Source organism: Paralichthys olivaceus, chromosome 5 (genome assembly GCF_024713975.1).
Source record: "Paralichthys olivaceus isolate ysfri-2021 chromosome 5, ASM2471397v2, whole genome shotgun sequence".
Taxonomy (NCBI): domain Eukaryota; kingdom Metazoa; phylum Chordata; class Actinopteri; order Pleuronectiformes; family Paralichthyidae; genus Paralichthys; species Paralichthys olivaceus.
The window spans coordinates 11,713,735-11,732,918 of NC_091097.1; the positions used below are offsets into that span (position 1 = coordinate 11,713,735).

General features: G+C 42.6%; 4 protein-coding genes across 7 annotated transcripts; 1 reads left to right on the forward strand and 3 right to left on the reverse strand.

The window, feature by feature from the left end:
* Positions 1-1,500: 1,500 nt before the first annotated feature.
* Positions 1,501-4,406, reverse strand: cldnk (claudin k). Its single transcript, XM_020094529.2, has 2 exons — positions 3,581-4,406; positions 1,501-2,582 (listed from the first exon to the last, which is right to left on the reverse strand). Exon 2 carries the CDS (start codon positions 2,417-2,419, stop codon positions 1,772-1,774), a length of 648 nt encoding a protein of 215 aa, XP_019950088.2. The 5' UTR covers positions 2,420-2,582; positions 3,581-4,406; the 3' UTR covers positions 1,501-1,771.
* btr02 (bloodthirsty-related gene family, member 2) lies at positions 4,095-9,860 on the reverse strand. Its single transcript, XM_069525258.1, has 8 exons — positions 9,754-9,860; positions 8,220-9,238; positions 6,149-6,421; positions 5,969-6,046; positions 5,632-5,880; positions 5,422-5,560; positions 5,280-5,306; positions 4,095-4,867 (listed from the first exon to the last, which is right to left on the reverse strand). Exons 1-8 carry the CDS (start codon positions 9,770-9,772, stop codon positions 4,323-4,325), a joined length of 2,349 nt encoding a protein of 782 aa, XP_069381359.1. The 5' UTR covers positions 9,773-9,860; the 3' UTR covers positions 4,095-4,322.
* Positions 9,861-10,899: 1,039 nt separating this feature from the next.
* rsad1 (radical S-adenosyl methionine domain containing 1) lies at positions 10,900-14,480 on the forward strand. 4 transcript variants are annotated; one of them, XM_020094526.2, is made up of 9 exons: positions 10,900-11,280; positions 11,444-11,577; positions 11,665-11,869; positions 11,950-12,315; positions 12,880-12,943; positions 13,024-13,171; positions 13,472-13,526; positions 13,646-13,749; positions 14,096-14,480. In XM_020094526.2, exons 1-9 carry the CDS (start codon positions 11,122-11,124, stop codon positions 14,211-14,213), a joined length of 1,353 nt encoding a protein of 450 aa, XP_019950085.2. In that variant the 5' UTR covers positions 10,900-11,121; the 3' UTR covers positions 14,214-14,480. The 4 variants fall into 4 exon arrangements, 3 of the variants coding, with proteins under 3 accessions (XP_019950085.2, XP_019950087.2, XP_069380867.1); XM_020094528.2 differs by having other exon boundaries at positions 10,915-11,280; positions 11,424-11,577; XR_011241012.1 differs by having other exon boundaries at positions 10,989-11,295; positions 13,425-13,526.
* Positions 14,481-16,279: 1,799 nt separating this feature from the next.
* Positions 16,280-17,669, reverse strand: rasd2a (RASD family member 2a). The gene is given in 3 exon segments (XM_069524767.1): positions 16,280-16,913; positions 17,045-17,475; positions 17,477-17,669. Coding segments are annotated over 3 exon segments (1,032 nt in total). The 5' UTR covers positions 17,557-17,669; the 3' UTR covers positions 16,280-16,392.
* Positions 17,670-19,184: the final 1,515 nt, after the last annotated feature.

The following is a 19,184-nucleotide window of genomic DNA, read 5'->3' on the forward strand; positions in this document are numbered from 1 at the left end:
AGTTAATTACAACAACATATTACTGATCCATAACAGGCTGCATCTAACATAAATGTAATAGTTATGGTCAAGTAATGATTGATTCCTTCAGGGTATTAAATGTGCAAAAAAATGTAGACCAGTCAAGCTGCGGTAACAGATCCACTGATAATCTTTTTTGGCCTCCAGTGGTGCCATGTGACATCACTGTCGGGTGTGGTTAAAGGTGCAAAGTCCGCAAACATTAAACTAGGAAGGCCTCATATCATATTGACAGTGGTGCACTTATTTTTGCTGTATATTGTATTACTCTGATGTCAAATTCCATTTTAAAACACATGCGAAGCCATTCAGTTTAAACAGCCATTTCCTAAACAGTATTTCTTTTATATTGACAGAGGTCTCTTGAAACAGAATAAATTCAGACATATATGTCTTCATATTCAGACAATTATTTAGCTCCTAATAGAGTATATTATCAATTATTCTTTATAGTCAGTATGGTAAAATTGTACAAGAACTGTGTGCACTGATTATTTACAGTGTAAATAGTGCACTTGTCTCACTGTGTTTTTCCAAAAGCACAGATTGTCTTACTGTATTCTCAGCTTTACTTTACCAGCATTGGTATAGGCCTGCTTAGGTCATGAATGAGTCACTACCTGGCACTAGGAACACTGATGCCCATTGTTATAGTTGTGTTGTAGTGTCGATAATGTGGCATTGTGGTGCTCTGTCCTCTGCTGTCACAAACAGAAAGAAAAACTGATCTGGAAATCTAAACCCTAACCAATGTGTCAAAAACTACTGTAAATACATGTCTTATCCATATTGTCATTTTGCAAATTTAGTTTGTAAAGGAAAAATACAGATTCAACTCCAAGACACTATCATTTCATTTTGTGAAATTGTTTTTGAAATTCAAAGTTAATCTGAATCTGAATGAACAATGTCTCATGAATAGAGTTTTCATAACTTTGGCTTGAGGCATCCCACATTACACTGACACTGACACACACACACACACACACACACACACACAGAGCATATGACTTTCACATTCTAAGAGTCGATCTATTTTACTGTCATATATCACTTAGCCTTCAGCCTTATCAGTGAGCTCTTACCCAGTGTGATTATGACTGATGAGTAAGAGGAGTTTTGAGGTCAACCGAGTCTGGGTCACTGTATTTGGAATTACATGATTTTCATTAAATACATTAAAAATAATATTTTCCTTGGACCTGGGTTGCTGTGAGAGAGAGGAGGATGGAACATCACACACACACACACACACACACACACACACACACACACACATTTTATGGCACCACCATCAAATGTACACACACCCCCATTGTTCTATTGTTCCACTCAGTAGAACACATAGAAGCATTTACATAAATGAGCCAAACAAAGATTTGCCTTTAAGAAGCACTACTTCTCTCTAACACATATGGTTGGGTGATTGTATGAAGGGGTTTTATATCAGTAATCATGGAAAATTTGGACACACACAAATTTCCTTCTGTAGAAGATTTGGACAACCAAAACTTTATTGTATTTTACACTGACAGACAGAGAAAAGATGTTATTTGAGGATCAGGTATGAAATCATAGAATGAGTTCATTTTCTCTAAACAGCCTCCTATGGCTTTTCAAAGAAAAAAGCAAACTGGTATAACATTAAATATAAAATCATTACAAGGAGCAAAATCAAGAGGACAGAAAACAGGTTTGTCATATTTTGGGGTGGATCTGTGAGACTTGATGGTATTCAGATTCAGGGAACTTAGACATAACCTTTAACTTGTGAGGCAGGTGCCCTGCGAGGACTACTTTCTCCACTGCTGAAAGTGGGAGAGCCTGGGATGCCAGGGGGACTTGACCCGGCATAGAGCAGAGATCCTCCAATGAGGAGCAAGGCTGAGGCCCCCCAGCCAATGTAAAGGGCAGGGCCGAGCTCTCGCTTGTGTGGAGCTGCTACATGTGGGTCATAGAAATCCCTGATGATGGAGTGAGCAGTCCAGCAGACAGGCACAAGGTAGAGGAACCCTGCGATGGCAAAGAGGGCTCCAGAGATGCGGGCAATGCGGGCTTTGAGGCTGTTTACACCGACGCACTTAGTGCACTTGACTCCTAGGACCCCCAGAGACAGAGCCAGGCCACAGAGCAGGACGGAGAAGACAGTGAGACCCCGGGCCGCTTGCATGTCACTGGGCAGAGCCAGCAAGCTGTCGTATACCTTACACTGGATCTGACCTGTGCTCTGCACAATGCAATTCATCCAGAGGCCTTCCCAAATGATCTGAGCCGTCACTATGTTGTTACCGATGAAGGCAGTGACCCTCCACAGGGGGAGGGCACAGACTACCGCCCCACTCACCCAGCCCACAAGGGACATGATTAGGCCCAGCAACTGCATGCCTGTTGTTGCCATGGTGACAGATGTTTTTTGGATCAAATGGATTGGTCTTTGTTTTTTATCAGTCTCTGTCTGTTGCAGAGGGCCCAGTTATAGTCCCACAATAGAAATGTGACTGTCTACAGTTCTGCAAATGATGTGCTCCACCACTGGATCCTCAGACTTCAGGTCGGGTATCCTAAATTTCAGGGGGAAAAAAGGATCAATGTAAATCCATTTATACTCAGCAGCATACACGCAATTGAAAATAAGAAAATATGCATAACTTGTTGCTACTATTGAAAACATTACATTGGCCAAGCATGAAAAGACTAATGGGGCATATAAAGTAGTTATCATAAATATTTGGGCTGGGAGGCCCATGTTTAGTGGATTCCAGTGAAGCACAGAGAATAGCCTTCTTTGACATAGCTGTGGGTGTCAAGCTACGCCTTGCCGGGTGAGTGGATTATCTCAGAAAAACATGAGGAGACTCTGAACACAAGCAGCTTTCATGAAGGCTTGTAGAGTGGGCCAGGAAGACCTGTATCATCTATTTATCATAGCACTCAGTGTCCGCATTGCACTAATTCTGTGAATCAAACCCTCCAGAAGTGCTTCTGATAGATTAATAAAGATAAAAGACACAAGTTTTAACCCAGAAAATCTCTATTTCATAAATTACTTATCCAACTATGGACATTTTTTTCTAGAAAAAAAATACATCTATATCTTTTAAATAGGAAATAAAAAATAGATTATAGATATTAAATCTGAGAAACCAGAATAACCATTTTGACTGGCTGGCTTCTCCAACTGTTTTAAATCATTGTGAATAAATTCATGTTCAAGAACAATGCCCAAAGTCCCCCCCCCCCTCATTGTCCCCTGAAGGCCCCATACCACTTTATCTGTGTCTTATTCTTGGTAGAGCTAATGGTTTTGCCTTTTATGAGTAGGATACTTTTTAACCTACCTATACACCTCCAACCCTATCACTACTTAAACAGGGATATCAACTTGTGCTACAGCTGAAAATATAATGAAACACTTACAGGGAATATTATTTATATTCTCTCAAACTCTTTTCACATTTCACATTCACAAATGTCTTTATCATATAAAAATAATTTTTTGTCTGTCAAATTAGTTGGAATCTTTGGACATGTCTCCAATGCACTTATAGAGGATATTTACCTCAGATGAAGTATGGTGGACTGTCTGCTCTCCTTGGTCCAATAGGCTGGTGTTACTGGTCCTCGGGCTTGTGTAGATCAGCTGTGGACACTCTGAGTAGTGAATGACGGCCCTGAGAATTCACCTTAGTCCACAGGAAGGCTGAGGAGCAGGGACGGCTCTGTCCGAGGGGTCAGCTGGACTACAGTGACAGGGGGGTCTATCAGCTCCAACAACCCAGGACAGGAGTGGAGATGGGGCTGCCCTCCCAGATGCCAGCGCGAGTCTGTGTGGCAGTGGGCAGAAGCATGCGCTTGTGTGCACGGCCGTGTTATTGTGTGAATGCGTGAACGTGTTTGAGTGTGTCTCCCAGTGCCTGGTGTACAAGCACAATGCCCTGCTGTTTGGCTGTGCCCTCCCTCCCCCTGCTCCGCGTCAACCTCTGTCCCAACCCTGCACCCCCTACCATCCATCCAACTCAGCAGCCCATTTTCTCCTCTTCTTTTGACTTTGACTCACTTGTTCATTTATGAGAGCCTTCTCTTTTCTCCCAACCTCCTCTGTCCTTTTCAATCTGTTTATGGGTTTCATTGAAGTTTTTCAAGTGTAGAGCCTCGGTCCTTGTACAAACCGTGTTCACTGTTCTGACTGGGAAAATGTGGTTCACAGTAGATGTTCATATAAATTATTAAATACATTTATCGCACAGAATAATAGCAGGAATAGTGGCTGTTTTGGAAGTGGAGATATGTGAGAATGAGTCTCAGATGCTGCAAAAACTGGAACCGATGATGAGTGGAGCAGCATTTTTGCCACCGTGCAGGCGACCAGGACTGAAGAAGGGATGAAGCCTGTCAGTGAAAGTGTCTGTGAAGGTGTGAATGTGGACCCCAGATTCTGCGCAGTAGAAGGACACGCGGCCCTCTGTGTAGTCCACAAACACACCCAGCTTCCTGGGCTTATGCTCCAGGGCCAACTGGGTGACGGGAGAGGTGTTGGCAATGTACTGGCCTCCAGCCTTGAGGCTTAAAGTCCAGAAACCATTAGCAGGGCAGACGGTGAACTTGCCCTTCCTGTTTATGGACTGTTTGACGACGCCTAGGCTCCACTCAAGCTTCTCCCCAACCTCCACCTCCCAGTAACACCTCCCACTGCTGAAGCTTTCCTTGGCAAGCACGTTTGCCACACGGTCAAAGCGCTTGGGGTGATCTGGCACCTCCTGAAGCTTGTCCGTGTGCTTCACCTGTTTCCTGTCATCTGAGACAGAGAGGCAGGGGTGGGCTGTCTTGGCACTCAGATTGACATCCACTGGAAAAGAGGGATGAGAAAAGGTCAAGAATGGGACAAACAACACAGGACTGGGGTTGGGAGGGGCCTTAATTATTTTATTCAAGTTTTCAAAATTGCAAAACCCTCATTGTATATTGTAGTATTGACGTAGAAAATGCTGGCTCAGAAAATGTGAAATCCTCCCGCTAATATTTTAACACAATCAGGAGTTATACGAATCATTCTGCCATTAATGACTAAAAAAGTCAAAGGATCTTTAATGACATATTGAGCACACATGATCCTCGATGTTTGGCTTTTTGATTTCTATTTTTAATTATGCAGAAAATGTTGAAATATAAATGTGGGGTCAGGGATGTTAAGAAAAAATGCCCTTTTGTTTTTTGATGATTTCTCTCTAATATTGATTTGTGTGTAGACAAAATCTTACCTGTGTATTTCTCTGTTCTTTTAAGTTCTGTAGAGGAAGAGCGACAGGAGAAAGAAAAGTCACTGATATTGAAATGTGATGGATCTATTTAATGTTGATTTAATACTCAATGTGAGATATGTTTAAGAAATGTATGACTGACCAGATTTGGAGAGCCTGTTGACTTCTGCTCTCATCTTGTCCATAATGTTGGACAGTGCACGTCTGGTAACCCCGACACAAGGGTCTGTCTCTATAGTAACCTTGGACCAGTCCTTCATGTCCAAGATGGAAATAGTGTTCTGGGTGACAAAAAGATAAGCTGTAAAAATTACACTGAGAGTGTGGCCTTGTCACAGATGAAGATGCTCACCAAGTTAATTTGCTTCGTGTCGTCACTTTGATCGCAGCTCACAGAAATCTGGTGGTCAGACTCTGTGGTCTCCTTCCTCAGCTCCTGGATCTCCTGCTCCAGCTCCTTCACCAGCGTCTCCACTCGCTTCTCCTCATCTCTTTGTCTCTCCTCGATTGCACTAACAACTGCTTTGTGGCTCTTCTCCATGGCGTACACCAGGGCAGAGAAGACCTTCTGGCTCTCTCGCACCTCCCTCAGGTAAGAGCTCTGATTGGACACCACCATCATTCAGTTGTAGGCATTTTTAGGAATAGACAAAGTGTTCCAGATGTTTTCATAGAGGTTTTCAACGCACCTTCTGCACCTCGAGAGAATATTTCAACCTCTCTATCTTCTGCAGCCTTTCCTGGATCATCTGCTCGACATCTATAATCTGCACATGTACAACAGTGACACAAATATATCAGATTGATTCATTATTACAGTCTATAACCTCTGATTATTTGACCAAAAAAGCAAACAAAAGTAGGAATACCAATTCCTCATCAGGTGGTTGCTGTGGCCGAGTCTTCCTGTAGTTGTCGGAGATGTCTGCCAGGATGTGATTGACGCTGAGGTCGGGCCTGTCAGTGAACACTCTCTTACAGTGGGGGCAATATTTGGACTGGTGTCGGGCCCAGTACTGGCTCAGGCAGGACAAGCAGAAGCTGTGTCCGCATGGTATGGTCACCGGGCTGGTGAAGATGTCTCTGCACAGGGCGCACAAAAAGTGCTTCTCAGAAAGGAGGCTGATGGTAGAGGCCATTCTCTGAAAGTGACAATGATATGATGGCAATGTCAACCAAGTATGAAGAAAAGCTTTTTTTGAGAAAGAGAGAGAGTTACAGAAATCAACTGTCAGATTAAAATAAAGAGGGCATTTTGGTACCTTACGCAATAAAGGGCTATCAAGAATATCTTGTACTTTATATACAATTAATTTTAGGGTTGTTTAATCCAGTGGTTCTAGGAGTTTGAGCCTTCCCAACAGAAAATAAATAATAGTTATATCTATATCTGTCAAATAATGCAGAGTAAAAGTATGTTCCTTTGAAATGTAATAGCAGAAAACAGAAATACTAAAGTAAATCAAGTAGAATCTCAAAGTATTGTGCTTGAGTAAATCACCACTGTATATGAGTACATGATTTACATTTAAAATATTGGTTGTTTACCACAAGTAGAAAATACATTTTGCAGCACTCAGACGTTCCAGAGGAAGGGACGTCATGTTCCAGAGCACAGCAGCATTCCTCTCATATTATATAATGATAAACAAAGAACCGGACACGTGATTCATGTCATTCTAGTGAAGTCCAACCTGGATTATATTCCTGCGATGATATCTTTTGGTTTTCGCTTCCTCACACATTTGAAAGAATTTATTTTTGCTCATAGACCAAGAGAACAGAAGCAGCAAAGTGAAAGATGCGATGGGAAGCATGTAGTCAAACAGGTAACAGGCAAATCGTCTCAATGTCACCTCAACACAGAGTGGTGATTACTGAATGCTTTAGGTTGCTTCTCACGAGAGGTGTGATCCCTGAGTTTTGACTCCATTGTGCTCTGGTGTTGACATTCAGCCAGGAAACAATCTCCGCTTATGTAACATGTTCTTCACTGATTCAGAGGTCTGATAAGTATGTTCCAACAAAAGTGAAACAATATAGAAAAGTCACAAATGTGGTCTTACCTTTAGTTGGTCACTGCGGACAACCTGCTCTGCTTCTGTTCTGGGTTTCAGGGTAACGCAAGACTACAATGGTTGACAGGTGTACTAAGGTATGTGTGTGTGTTGTGTAGGAAAGGGGCAGAGCTTCAGACAATGGCACTCCCAGGTAAAACTCCACCCTGGATGTTATCTGAGCTACACTTTAACTAACCCACACAGCAAGACTCCAGGAAATGGTGGCTGGGAAAAAAAGGAACGTATTTATAGAATGAAAGCGAAATCAAACAGCAAACACGCTGTCAGTTACCACAACTACATTTATTTCAAATGTACTAATTTACAGTCTAGTAGATGTGAGATTTATTGTTTTTGACCAGAAGTAATCAACAGTGGCCCTGAAGTGCAGAAAAGACAACAACAGACTACAAAACACAGCAGCAAAAAAGACAACACAACGACACCTCACATGAAACATTTTTCCAGCATCTCCATTTTGTTGAAAAGACAGACATTGCATCTGTCCAATCAGCGACGAGCTTTGTCAATCATAGGAACCTTCCTTATCCGTTAGAGGCAGAGACTGTTAATAAATGTTTTGCCATTTTCCGTTTTCTTTTTTCATTTGATGTTGTGTTTTGCACCTTAGGGCCACCGTAGTAATCCCCTTAACAGTAGTATAGTATAGAACAGTAAATGATATAACTTGTGGAGAAAATAATAAAATAAAAAGGAGCATGGGAGAAAGTTTGGGAGTTGTACATTTCCTTCTCTTGCTACTTAGTCAACTTGATAGCTATATAACCAACAGTTCAAAACCAAGAGCAAATGATATTTAGTTTTTCTTTTCACTGTCTTCATGAAAAACAGGGAAGAAGTCAGTGCCATGTTGTCATGGTCGAGTAGCGGTGAAGAAACGATTGATGAAGATTGAGTTAAAGTTGAGTCTGGCAGGTGGAGCCACTCTGTCCTCCATATGCTTTATAGCTACCTGGGCTGTTCCTCCTGCTGATCCTCCAACTGCACCACCTATGATCCCATAAAGAACCATCCCACCTGGCCCCTCTATAGAGCCGACCAATGCTCCCATAACAGCCCCCACAACAAAACCTGTCCCCAGCCCTCTGGCCAGGGATGTTCTGAGCCACCCGTTGTCCATCTCTGCCTTGGCTCTGATATCAGCGCCAACACTGGCGGTGTAGACGTCCTTCTGGTGATACAACTCGTCCGCTATGTACCGCTTCTCCATGTCGGTCCATGCCTTCTCTATCTCTGCTGCCCTCTGCTTCCGGAGTTTCTTCTCCTCCTTCTTCACGCAGTCCTCCGCCTTCTGGAAAGTTCTGCTGGTGAAGTAGCTCCCCCCTAAGGATGCCACCATCCTCTCTATCTTCTGCAGCAGCTCTCTGTCCTGGCTGCGATCTCGCCAGTTCTTGCTGAAGACGTGAAAGCGTCCACCATACTTCTCGATGAGTTCTCTCAGGTGCCAGTCAGTCTTCTGCACCTTGCTCTCCAAGAGAGCTTCCTCTGGATTTCTTTCAGAAGCCAGGAGGATCATGCAGTGCCTGAGACAGTGACTCCCAAAGCGTTCCTTCATCAGTCTCTGGGTTTTTATGTCATTCGGGGAGATTTTGTCCATGTCAAAAGCAACAAGGAAGGCGTGGGGACCAGGGATACACAAGCACTTAGACCTCCTCAGCTCCATCTTCCTCTTGGGTGGAGACATGTCCTTGTCATAGATGTTTGGCCCATTGATCACAGCCACTCGTCTTCCAGCCAGCTCTCCAGTGTTCTTCCTGCTGCCAGAAATGCTGGTGATGTCCTTAGGAAACTCCTCCCTCCCTAGTATGGCGTTGGTCAGTAGGAACTGAGAGTGTCCACTGCTACCGACCACCATCAGCCTTAATTCTGTAGGAGATCCTGTGAAAAGAGAAGTGTATTTGAATTTACGCCAAATAAATGCAAAATGAAACATTACTATGTCTGCAAATATTGTGAAACTGTACAAGACAGTAGTGCAACAGTACAGAGCAAGAGTGCACATACATTCAACTATTATGCAAATATTATGGAATTGTGACCAGAGGACAATAGTGCAATGGTGCAGACTGCAAAGAAAAATATGTTTGGATTAATTGATAAGAAACAATCTATGGTGCCTCATGAGTTATGGCTCATGTGTTGTTTGTGGTCTGAAGAGCTACTGTGTATAAATACTTTGGATTTCTTTGTCTTGATTAAAGTTTATTAACTGAGAACCATTGTCTCTGGAGTTTGAATTCAACCTTCCTCATGGAGAAGAACCTTCCTCTCCAAGAAATAACTCTGACCATCATCCTGTTGTTGAGCTGTTGTCTTCTTTTCAAACTGACCAAATAAAACAGAGCATTAGTGGATTTCCATTCACCCTTTGTAAAATAAATTTGTAAGCTTACCTTTCTTCCTCTTGTCCATTTGCCAGATTTACAGCACAGACTTTTAATTTGGATCGTCTCAAAGTTTCCTAGCGTCTCACTGAACCGATCTCATCACCGTAACTGCTGCATGTGTTCAGTGAAAACATTTTTTATCACAGTCTGTTCCCTCCCTCTCTTTGTTGATGAGGTAATTGGGCGCTGGAGTTAATATTAAGTGGAAATTGTCCTCAGGGTCAGAAGCTGGCAGTGAGCGCATTCACATTTATTGACACCTTTAATGAAATGCATTGATTGATCACTCAATGAATTTGAGTTTATTGTCACATTTTGGAAAAAAATATATACAGCAGAGGATGAGAGCAGCTGTACATTTTTCTCATTGTGGATTTTGACTGGCCCATTTCTTCATCTCACACACACACACACACACAGAAACACACGCGCGCACACACCAACACACTGATTCCTCACAATAAATTCTGCAAATTGAATCAGTGTTAATCAGAGGCAGTCATTCGCAGATGAGCTCTGGATTGTGTTGTGTTGGCTCTTACATAAAAGGGAATAAAACAATTTCCATTAACTGGAACCCCAAGGAGTGAATGCTTTCAGTGATAGCGATGATATTTTCCAACATTGCTATTAATATTCACATTTTTGAAGGTGACCCGATACAAGGTTATTTCACTGTCAGCCCACCAGACAATGTTTTTCCTGGGTTCAGGGAGATCAATACCTCATTAGATTAGTTTGATCCTGTGCGAGTAGAGCACAAATAATATTCCAAATATAGACTAGTGTCTTTATGTGTTGTCTCTGCAACAACAAACACCAGTGTGCACAGAGACCTTCTGATACTTAACTTAACCGTGTGCATGAAGACGATCTTTAGGCCTAAGTCACTATTCAGACATCCATGTTTAGGTGTTGTGATGTTTAGTGTTAACCCTGAATATCCCTTGTATGTCTAACCACACTAATTGATGCCTACTTATATTGTTATATTGTTTATGTGGACTCGCAAGACTCAAGGGCTCTGACAATGTTCTGACTTGTGATCTGTCCTCAGCACCTTGTACTTGTTGCTGGGTAAAGTGATTTACTTACAGCTGCACTGGTAACACAGCGCCCCTGTGTGGTCAAACATCGCGGCGCATACAGAGGAAACCACGTTGACGTATTTCCTGTTTACAGTGTCCAGTTTGGATCAACGCGACATTGACAGCAAACAACGTAATCGGCGACTTTGTGGTTACTTTGGCCACGTGGTTGTCATAGAAACGTGTGATGATCGGAGATGATGGAGTCAGGCGCGTGCAGTGAGGAACCACGTGTTCGAGCGATGAAGGATAAACTGGATGTGAAGTGACGAGTCTGGAGAAAGAGATGAATCCTGTCACCAGAAGCATCGGACTCACGTTTCCTGCGGTCAGACGCGCCCTCTACTCCGCTCCGCGCCTCCTGTCTGGTGGACAAGTAATTGAGGACGTGTTTGAAGGATCAGGATCTCCAGCTCTCACAGGGCAGGCGTCTCTCTACGTGCACGTGAGCTGGCTCCTGGTCAATTGAACTGATGAGATATTTCTGTGCACAGATACACGCGCGAATGTCAAATGAATAGATTTTTATTTTCAGTGTAAAAATCTATGTCATGTCATGAGAAAGTTTTGCCCCAAATTATTTCAAAGGCCTCCTCCATCCTTTCCAGTGGCCTTACTGCCTCAGGAGATGTCCCTACTGCAACTTTAACAAGTACATACCCAGAGAGGACAACCACCACATCATGACTGAGTGCCTGCAGCGGGAGGCCGAGACGCTGCTGCAGCTCAGTCAGGCGTCCAGGTATAGGTGACGTTTTCTACACCTCTCATGAAATCATCCGGTATCCTGCACAGCTTTAAACACACCCTCCTTTATTTTCATCTGCAGCATCACCTCTGTGTTTTTTGGCGGCGGGACCCCCAGCCTGACGCACCCATCGACCATCGCCGCCATCCTCGAAACTGTCTCCAGGCAGGTGAATCTGTCAGATGAGGCCGAGGTCACGCTCGAGGTCAACCCCACTCCTGCAGCAATGTCAAAGTTGGAGGATTACTGCCGAGCCGGGGTGAACCGCTTCTCCATCGGGGTCCAGGTGAGTAAAACCGAAAGACGCCTTATCAGAACAGATTATTGTGTGGTTACACTTTCTATATCACATTTCCAATACTTCAGTCTTTGCAGGATGATGATTTGAAAATTCTGGGAAGAGACCACAGTTCCCATCAGGCTTTGCTAACCATTGAGGAGGCCCGGAGGCTGTGCCCGGGGAGGGTGTCGGTAGATGTCATGTTCGGACGCCCCAAACAGAGCGTTGAATCCTGGGAGGAAGAGTTGTCTGAGCTGCTGAGGGTGTGCGACAACCACGTGTCTCTGTACCAGCTGACTCTGGAGCGAGGCACCCAGATGTTCAAACTGGTGCAACAAGGGGAAGTGACGGTTCCTGCTGACGACGTGACGGCGGAGATGTACCAGTGCGCCAGGAGGACTCTCCACCAGAATGGCTTCCTGCAGTACGAAGTGTCGAACTTTGCAAGAAGTGTAAGTCCTTAGGAGAATCACATTTCTTTATTGACTCCAAAAATGTTTTCCTCCTCCTTGATTCTCTCTTCTTATGTTTTTGAGGCGTATACCTCTGCCAAGGTCCAATAGTCCCTTTGAATTCAATCAAGCTGCACCAAATTTCCCACACTCAGATATCAGTTGCCTTTTTTTTAAAGGTTAATGAGAAAATGTTGAAAGACGTCCCATCTCACATTGTCAAAAAATATGCGAAAGAATTCCTGGAACCTTACCCTGACACCTACTGCATCCTTTCACAAAGTTTTGTTGTGATCTATCCAGTAGTTTTTGTGTAATCTTGCTCACAGTCAAACAAACAGGAGAAAAGATAACCCCCCTGTCGAAGTGTGGTGCTGTTTATAGTTCACTCCAGGGTTTTACACATATTTTCTATTTAGTTTCTGTTGAAAAGAGTTCACCAACAAATAAACAGACACTCCGTGAAGCAGGCAGATGCTCTGTTTCACAGCGAGCTGACCTAGAAACACGTCTCAGAGAAACAATCACAACGACGCGGTAACAGTTTTTATCTGTGTCATGCAGAATGCAGTGAGTCATCACAATGTGACCTACTGGAAAGGAAGACAGTACATCGGCGTCGGCCCAGGTGATCTGTTAACTAGATTGAAAAAAAAATTATTTTATCGTTGCAGGTCGGTTTTTAAAAAACTTTTTTTTCCGCAACAGGAGCACACGGCCGCTTTGTTCCTCTCGGGGAGGGAGGTGTCGCTCGGGAGGCACGGACCCAGACTCTTGAGCCTGACGTGTGGATTCGTGAAGTCCGACATAATGGACACGGGACGCGTAGGAGGGTTCAGCTCAGCCATCTTGAACTGTGAGCTGTTGCACTTACACGCAGTAGTGTTATATATGCTAATGAGCGTTGAACACGAGAGGGCAGCTGCCATTTTTAGTACAAAATGTGAAATGTAACAATCATGTATTGGTAAATCCACGAACACAGTGTGAGGAACATAATGTCAGAGGTTACTATCAATGTACTTGTTCTCTCAGACATTCTGTCGCTGTGAATCATTATTATCATTGAGTCCATTTGCTCGCTCTGCTCTGTCCTTGTTATCATCAAGGTCTGGTCACTGCAGAAGTGGTGTTTTGAAACATTTCTGTTTGGCAGATTGGAGGAGGTGCTAGTGATGGGGATGAGAATGACAGAGGGCATCGATCAGGAGGTGAAAACATTTTTTAAGCTTCATGACACAAATTATTCGGCACAGTTTCCAACAAAACCTTAAGTGACTTTTGTGTAATGCCCTAATGTCGTTTGTGATAATTTCCTCGTATTTAACAGCACTGGGAGATGTTCAGCCCTCAGCTGGGACTCCATGAAGTCTTTGGCACATCCACCGATGTCCAAGAGTTGCTACAGAGTGGACGACTGATTCTCGATGACAGGTCACTTAGTATTTGATTATAGTTCAACTCCAGGTTTTACATTTTTCCTGGTGAAAAGGAGAATCCTCATGTGTGTATGGCTGTGAATAAAGCATATTTTCACTATTATAGATAAGAGAAGATACATTTGATTAATCCTATGAACATGTGAATGTATAAAATAGAATAAAATTGAAATAGCTATTTTGTCTTCTAATTTCAAAAATATTCAGTTAGAGAGAAATTGGATCACATTTAAAAAGCTGGAACCAAGAATTTTGGGAGATTTTTCTTGAGAAATAACTCAAATTATTAATTGCTTATTAAAATAGCTGCTGAATACACTTTTCTTTCCATTTCTCATCAGAGGCCTGCGCTGCTCCTGGGACGGACTGGCCTTACTGGACAGCATACTGCCATCTCTACTGGTTGAGCTACAAACACAAATCCTCCAGGGGCCACAAGTGCTGATGGACAAACACTGAAGACATCCAACCCACAATGACAGTAATGTTAATGGAGCAGATGATCTAAACATAACTATTTATCTTGTGGTTACTGCTGGGCAATAAAACAATATCAATAATTATTACAATATGACTTTCATTAATATATAGCAATGGTAGAATATATTTTAATATACACACGCATTGTTCAAGGTCAGAGAGGAGGTATACATACTGCACTATTGATCTACCTCAGATATGTAAAATGTGTTTGTCATTAAATAAAAAAAGGGTTTAAAACCACAACCTGTACTCAATATTGACTAATATGAAAATGAGAATCTTTATATAATTTCTGGTCATTGTTTGCAGCCCTTGTTGTGGTGCATAAGACATTGTTATGAATGCCTGTTCATTCTTCATTGTATGTCTGTATTGACAATGCTCTTTGTAAATACATCTGCTGAATATATGGATCAAAGGCCACATCTTTCCATATTTCATCCATATTTATTTCCATATTTCATGAGGACAGAGCATTTATTATAAACTCAGCCTTGATTCACATTACCATACGCAATAGTGCATGGGCTTATCACCTATAATATTGTTACCAGCACACTTTTCAGGTCATATATTAATGGCCTACTTTTTTACATCTGTATATCATCAGAAAATGGAAAAGGACTCCAATTCTATTTTGTAACATCAGTATATTCATTAATCGTGCAGGTAAACTTGAGGAAAAAGCGTGTGCCTTATTTAATAGGTCCCCCCCCCCCCCCAAGGTGTTAATCATTGCAATTTGTTTGTACATCAGCAGGAATACACAAAAAATTATTTTCATTAACGTTTATGACCCAAGGAAGAAACCAATTACATTTAAGCAGTTATGAATAACTAGTCACTGACTTTAATCTGATGAGATAGGGCATCAGCCTTGGAGGAGGTTTGTGCGTGCTGTCTAGTCACCGAATAAAAAACCTGTAATTTTCCATCTGTGTGATGAAACAAAAATAATAGAGAAAACAAACTTCAGTCGAGTCTTTTAGTCAATAAATGAGCATGCACACAATGCAACATGTGAAAAATACGAATTTAGAACAAATTGAGTTTCAGGTTTCAGAAATTGGTTTAGAATGAGTAGATTTTTGATATAATATTCTCCAGAAATCAATTGCTGCTTTTTAACTATATGAATAAAAGTGAAATAATCTCAAAAGTTCAGTCAGTCTTTGGAAATCAGTTGCAACTTAACATATTTTGACTTGAAAATAAATGGTGGTAGGGATTTCGTTGCCAAGACAGAAATGATCATCAGCATTTCAGCGCTATTTGATGCTGCTTTTATTTAAAGTGATCATTTCATTTAATCTGCTCATGAGTTTGTGTCAGCGTTATTTCATATAACTATAGACATGCTTATTTTCACTACACCTGATAACATGACAACATTGTGCACCTTAGCTTCCTGCCTTGGTTGAAGCGACCCATTTAATTATAGGTTAATGTTGCCTATACCATCACTACATCAGTGTGTTTCCTGTGTTATTAATAGGACGTGTTGAGTTTGTGCTCAGAGGCAGATCAGTGTAGTGAGAGCTCAATAATCTGTGGGCTCTCTCCATGGTGCTGATTTGTCTCTCTCCTCTCGCCCACCTCCCTCCTTCCGTAATAAACCATGCTCCCATTACTTTGTTTCCTCCAAATACCATGGTGATGCATGAGCGTGAGTCCACTGATTAGCAGGCATTGTCACACCTCGGTCCTTGATGCCATTCACAACCTTGTGGGCACCCTGAAATGTGAACAACCTCTCTATTCTATCATATACAATGAGACGTTTCAAGATTTTTGTGTTTGAGTCATCTGTCTCCCACACACGTAGGAAAATGGTCAGCTGAGCAGTTTTACGTCATCACTCGATGGATTTCCTGCACGTTTGTGACCATAATCTGATGCCTGTCTCCATCAGCTGATTCAGGAATGGACAGAATGAAATAAAGTGGTTGAACAGAGGACGACAATACACATCCATTAGAAATAATGCATATGCATTTTATTACAGGATATTATGATACAGTTATCATTTGTCTATAGGCTAGAATAACAAAATATGAACGCACAGGTCCAGCCAAGTGCTTTAAGAGTATAACTCCTTACATGATATGACATTGCAGCATACTACTACAATTGGTTTTTCGAGAAGGCTCACAATTCATTGAATCTGGCATTTCTCTGGTTTGTTGTGTTTGGTGCTTGATCCAAGCACCAGCCTCAGGTCGCTGGTGAAGCTCGGCCGGCGCGCCAGAGGGTCCACGGCGGCGCAAGGCGCACCGATTCCCCGCGTTCGCCTCCCTCCCTGGCCCAGCTGGTGGCCGAGACACAGTGACTGGTAGGTGAGGATGGATACGGTCTGATGCCGTGACGGAGCGGTCTCGTCGGGGAGTCCGCCCAAGGTGGCGAGGGCTCTGAACATGCGCTCCAGTCCCGTGCCGTCTTTGGCCGATGTCTCGAAGAGTGGCATCTCCTCACCGAGGATTCGTGCCACCTCCGAGCTGCTCACGGCTCTCTGCGCCTCCAAGTCCGCTTTATTCCCGCACAGAACTGCTGGCACTCTCGCAGGATTTTTTAATTTCAGCAACTTTGCCTTAGCAGCTTTGATTTCGCTCAGCAGCTCACAGACTTCACCGAAAGAGTCTTTGTCATCCAAACTGAAGACGAGCAGAAAGATGTCACCTGGAGAGGAAGAGCGCACAAGTTATTTCAAGTGAAATTGTCGAATTGAATTAAACAATCACCGCTTCCATTAGACATAATAACCTACTGAAAACAATACAAAACAAATTTAATGATTGTTACTGGCTCACCTGTTAGTATGGATAACCTCCGTTTGGCAGGAAAGCCCCTCTCACTTGACGCGTCCAGCAGATCAACCTGGTACGCCTCTCCTCCAATGTGGAACAGCTTTCTGTGGAAGTCCTCGGTCGTGGGTTCATATTGCTCCACAAAGTCTTTCCCCAGGAACCGCTGGAGGATGTTGGTTTTACCTACTCCGGGTGAGCCAAGCACAACTATTCTGCAACAGTTCCTGGGCTTGGTCAGACCCAGCTCCAACAGATCCATGGACCTTTTGGGGATTCGATCCGGCGACACTTGTTCGTTGCCAGAGCTTGAGGATCTACTCACAGCTACATCCTGTTGTCTCCAATGCCCTTTCATCGTCTTGACGATGCGCATACCTGTCTTGGATATGTTTGAGACTTTAGGATGCTGGAGTACTGGAGTGAATGCTGCACTGTGACTGGTGATGCCCGGTGAGAGAGCTGAACATTTCGAGGATGCCATCAACGGGAAGGTAAAACTTCTCAGTTGTGTTCATCTCTTTATGTTCTCTTCGAGCGTCTCCAGGAAACCGGAGGATGTCAAAATCTCACCAACCCAGTTGCTTCTCCATGTATGCGCTGAGACAGAGCGCAGTGCCCTCTCTTATACACCCACACCGAGCACCAGCTCCTGCGTCATAGAGCCTCATCCAGAGCGCACTCCTTTTATAGAAGCATAAAGAGGCTCTCGAAAAACAAATCAGAAATGATCTCCACTTTAAGCTCTTGTACGTTTCCTTTAAAGATACCAGATAATGTCCACTTAATATGCTACATAAAATTATCCAAATGATCCAGAATCTGAGCTAAAATATGCTTTTGGACATGATGTCCTGAGAAAAGCCCTTGTAAAAAATGCAATCTGATCTGTCCCCACCTAATTAAGTCTATTTTTAGTGCCTATTGCAGGTGTTTTTTTGTCTCATTCATGGATAAATGGATGAATTCACTGGTGGACAGAGTATTCAGATAATTGCCCAAATCACTGTAGCCATGGACACCAGCACAAACTAATTGTATTCATAGTCCTCTGTGAGGATTCTGTCACAGTGACAGCAGTTATTTGGTATTCCATTTTACTGTTTCTTCTATTTATTTTTTTATATTTATGTAACCGTCACACAGTGTTTTCAAATCAGAAACCACTCATACCCCCAGTGACACAAGCTGTGCTTTCAGGATATTGTAGTTCATGAGACTGACATGAGCACTACTTGAAAACGATCCCTAATGGTTTCTGCACTGATCACGACTTCAGATTTGACACATTCTCACTCTGCTCTGTGATTCACAAAGATGAGTCCTCAGCAGCACCATCAGCGAATGTTCCCACTGGATGAAGACATTCAATATGAGCATCATCCTAAGGACATAAGTGATTAGTTTATTTTTGTTGACGGGAACACAAATGGTTTTATTTGAATCAACAGATATACACTTAACTCCAGAAGTGTATGATTATGGGGAACAGGATGAAGGACACATGATACCTTGCCTGATTTAAAATGAATGAGCTGCACACTAACAATTCATTGCTGTAACCCGAACATACTAAACACAATATTCTCCATCAAAGCATCCTTTTCACAAACCAAGGACACTGAAGGGACAGCCCACACACAAGCTCCTTCTTGGAAACCTGAAGAATGGGTTGGATATGCAGTCGCAGAGAAAGGACAGGCAGATTGCCATGGAGAGTGCAATCTCATTTCAACAAAACCATGTCATATAATCGAAAATGTAACAGTGGCCATAGAATGTATGATTTATTTATAGAAGAGGGATCTGTCTTGCGTATAAAGCAATGATATTTTCAGTTTTAACACGTAATCTGGCTTTTGAAATACTTTCTGAAATGAGATTTGTGTTAAGTCATAAATGATTTGTGGCCTCTTGGAGCCCAAGGGTATAGCTGCTTTCTTATAAAGTAAATTACTCCATCCACAGTCATTTTAAAATGGGTATGGGTGATTGTGCTTTATATTATCATCTCTGTTAGGACATATTTGTACTACATGAATACTCAGCAACATTTAAAACCAATACTAATATTTTATACTTAACACTGACACTATACTTGCTTTTCCGGGGTCCTAAAGATCTTGAGCTTTCATGAACAGCCAAA

Coding starts and splice junctions, on each gene's coding strand:
- btr02 (XM_069525258.1), bottom strand. Junction 6,047..6,148: donor AACCACCTGATGAGGAATTG/GTATTCCTACTT, acceptor GTACATGTGCAG/ATTATAGATGTCGAGCAGAT. Junction 5,307..5,421: donor CAACAGGCTCTCCAAATCTG/GTCAGTCATACA, acceptor CTTCCTCTACAG/AACTTAAAAGAACAGAGAAA.
- rsad1 (XM_069524766.1), top strand. CDS start 11,122: ATGAATCCTGTCACCAGAAGCATCGGACTCACGTTTCCTGCGGTCAGA. Junction 13,172..13,471: donor CAGCTCAGCCATCTTGAACT/GTGAGCTGTTGC, acceptor TCTGTTTGGCAG/ATTGGAGGAGGTGCTAGTGA. Junction 13,527..13,645: donor CAGAGGGCATCGATCAGGAG/GTGAAAACATTT, acceptor CGTATTTAACAG/CACTGGGAGATGTTCAGCCC.
- cldnk (XM_020094529.2), bottom strand. CDS start 2,419: ATGGCAACAACAGGCATGCAGTTGCTGGGCCTAATCATGTCCCTTGTG.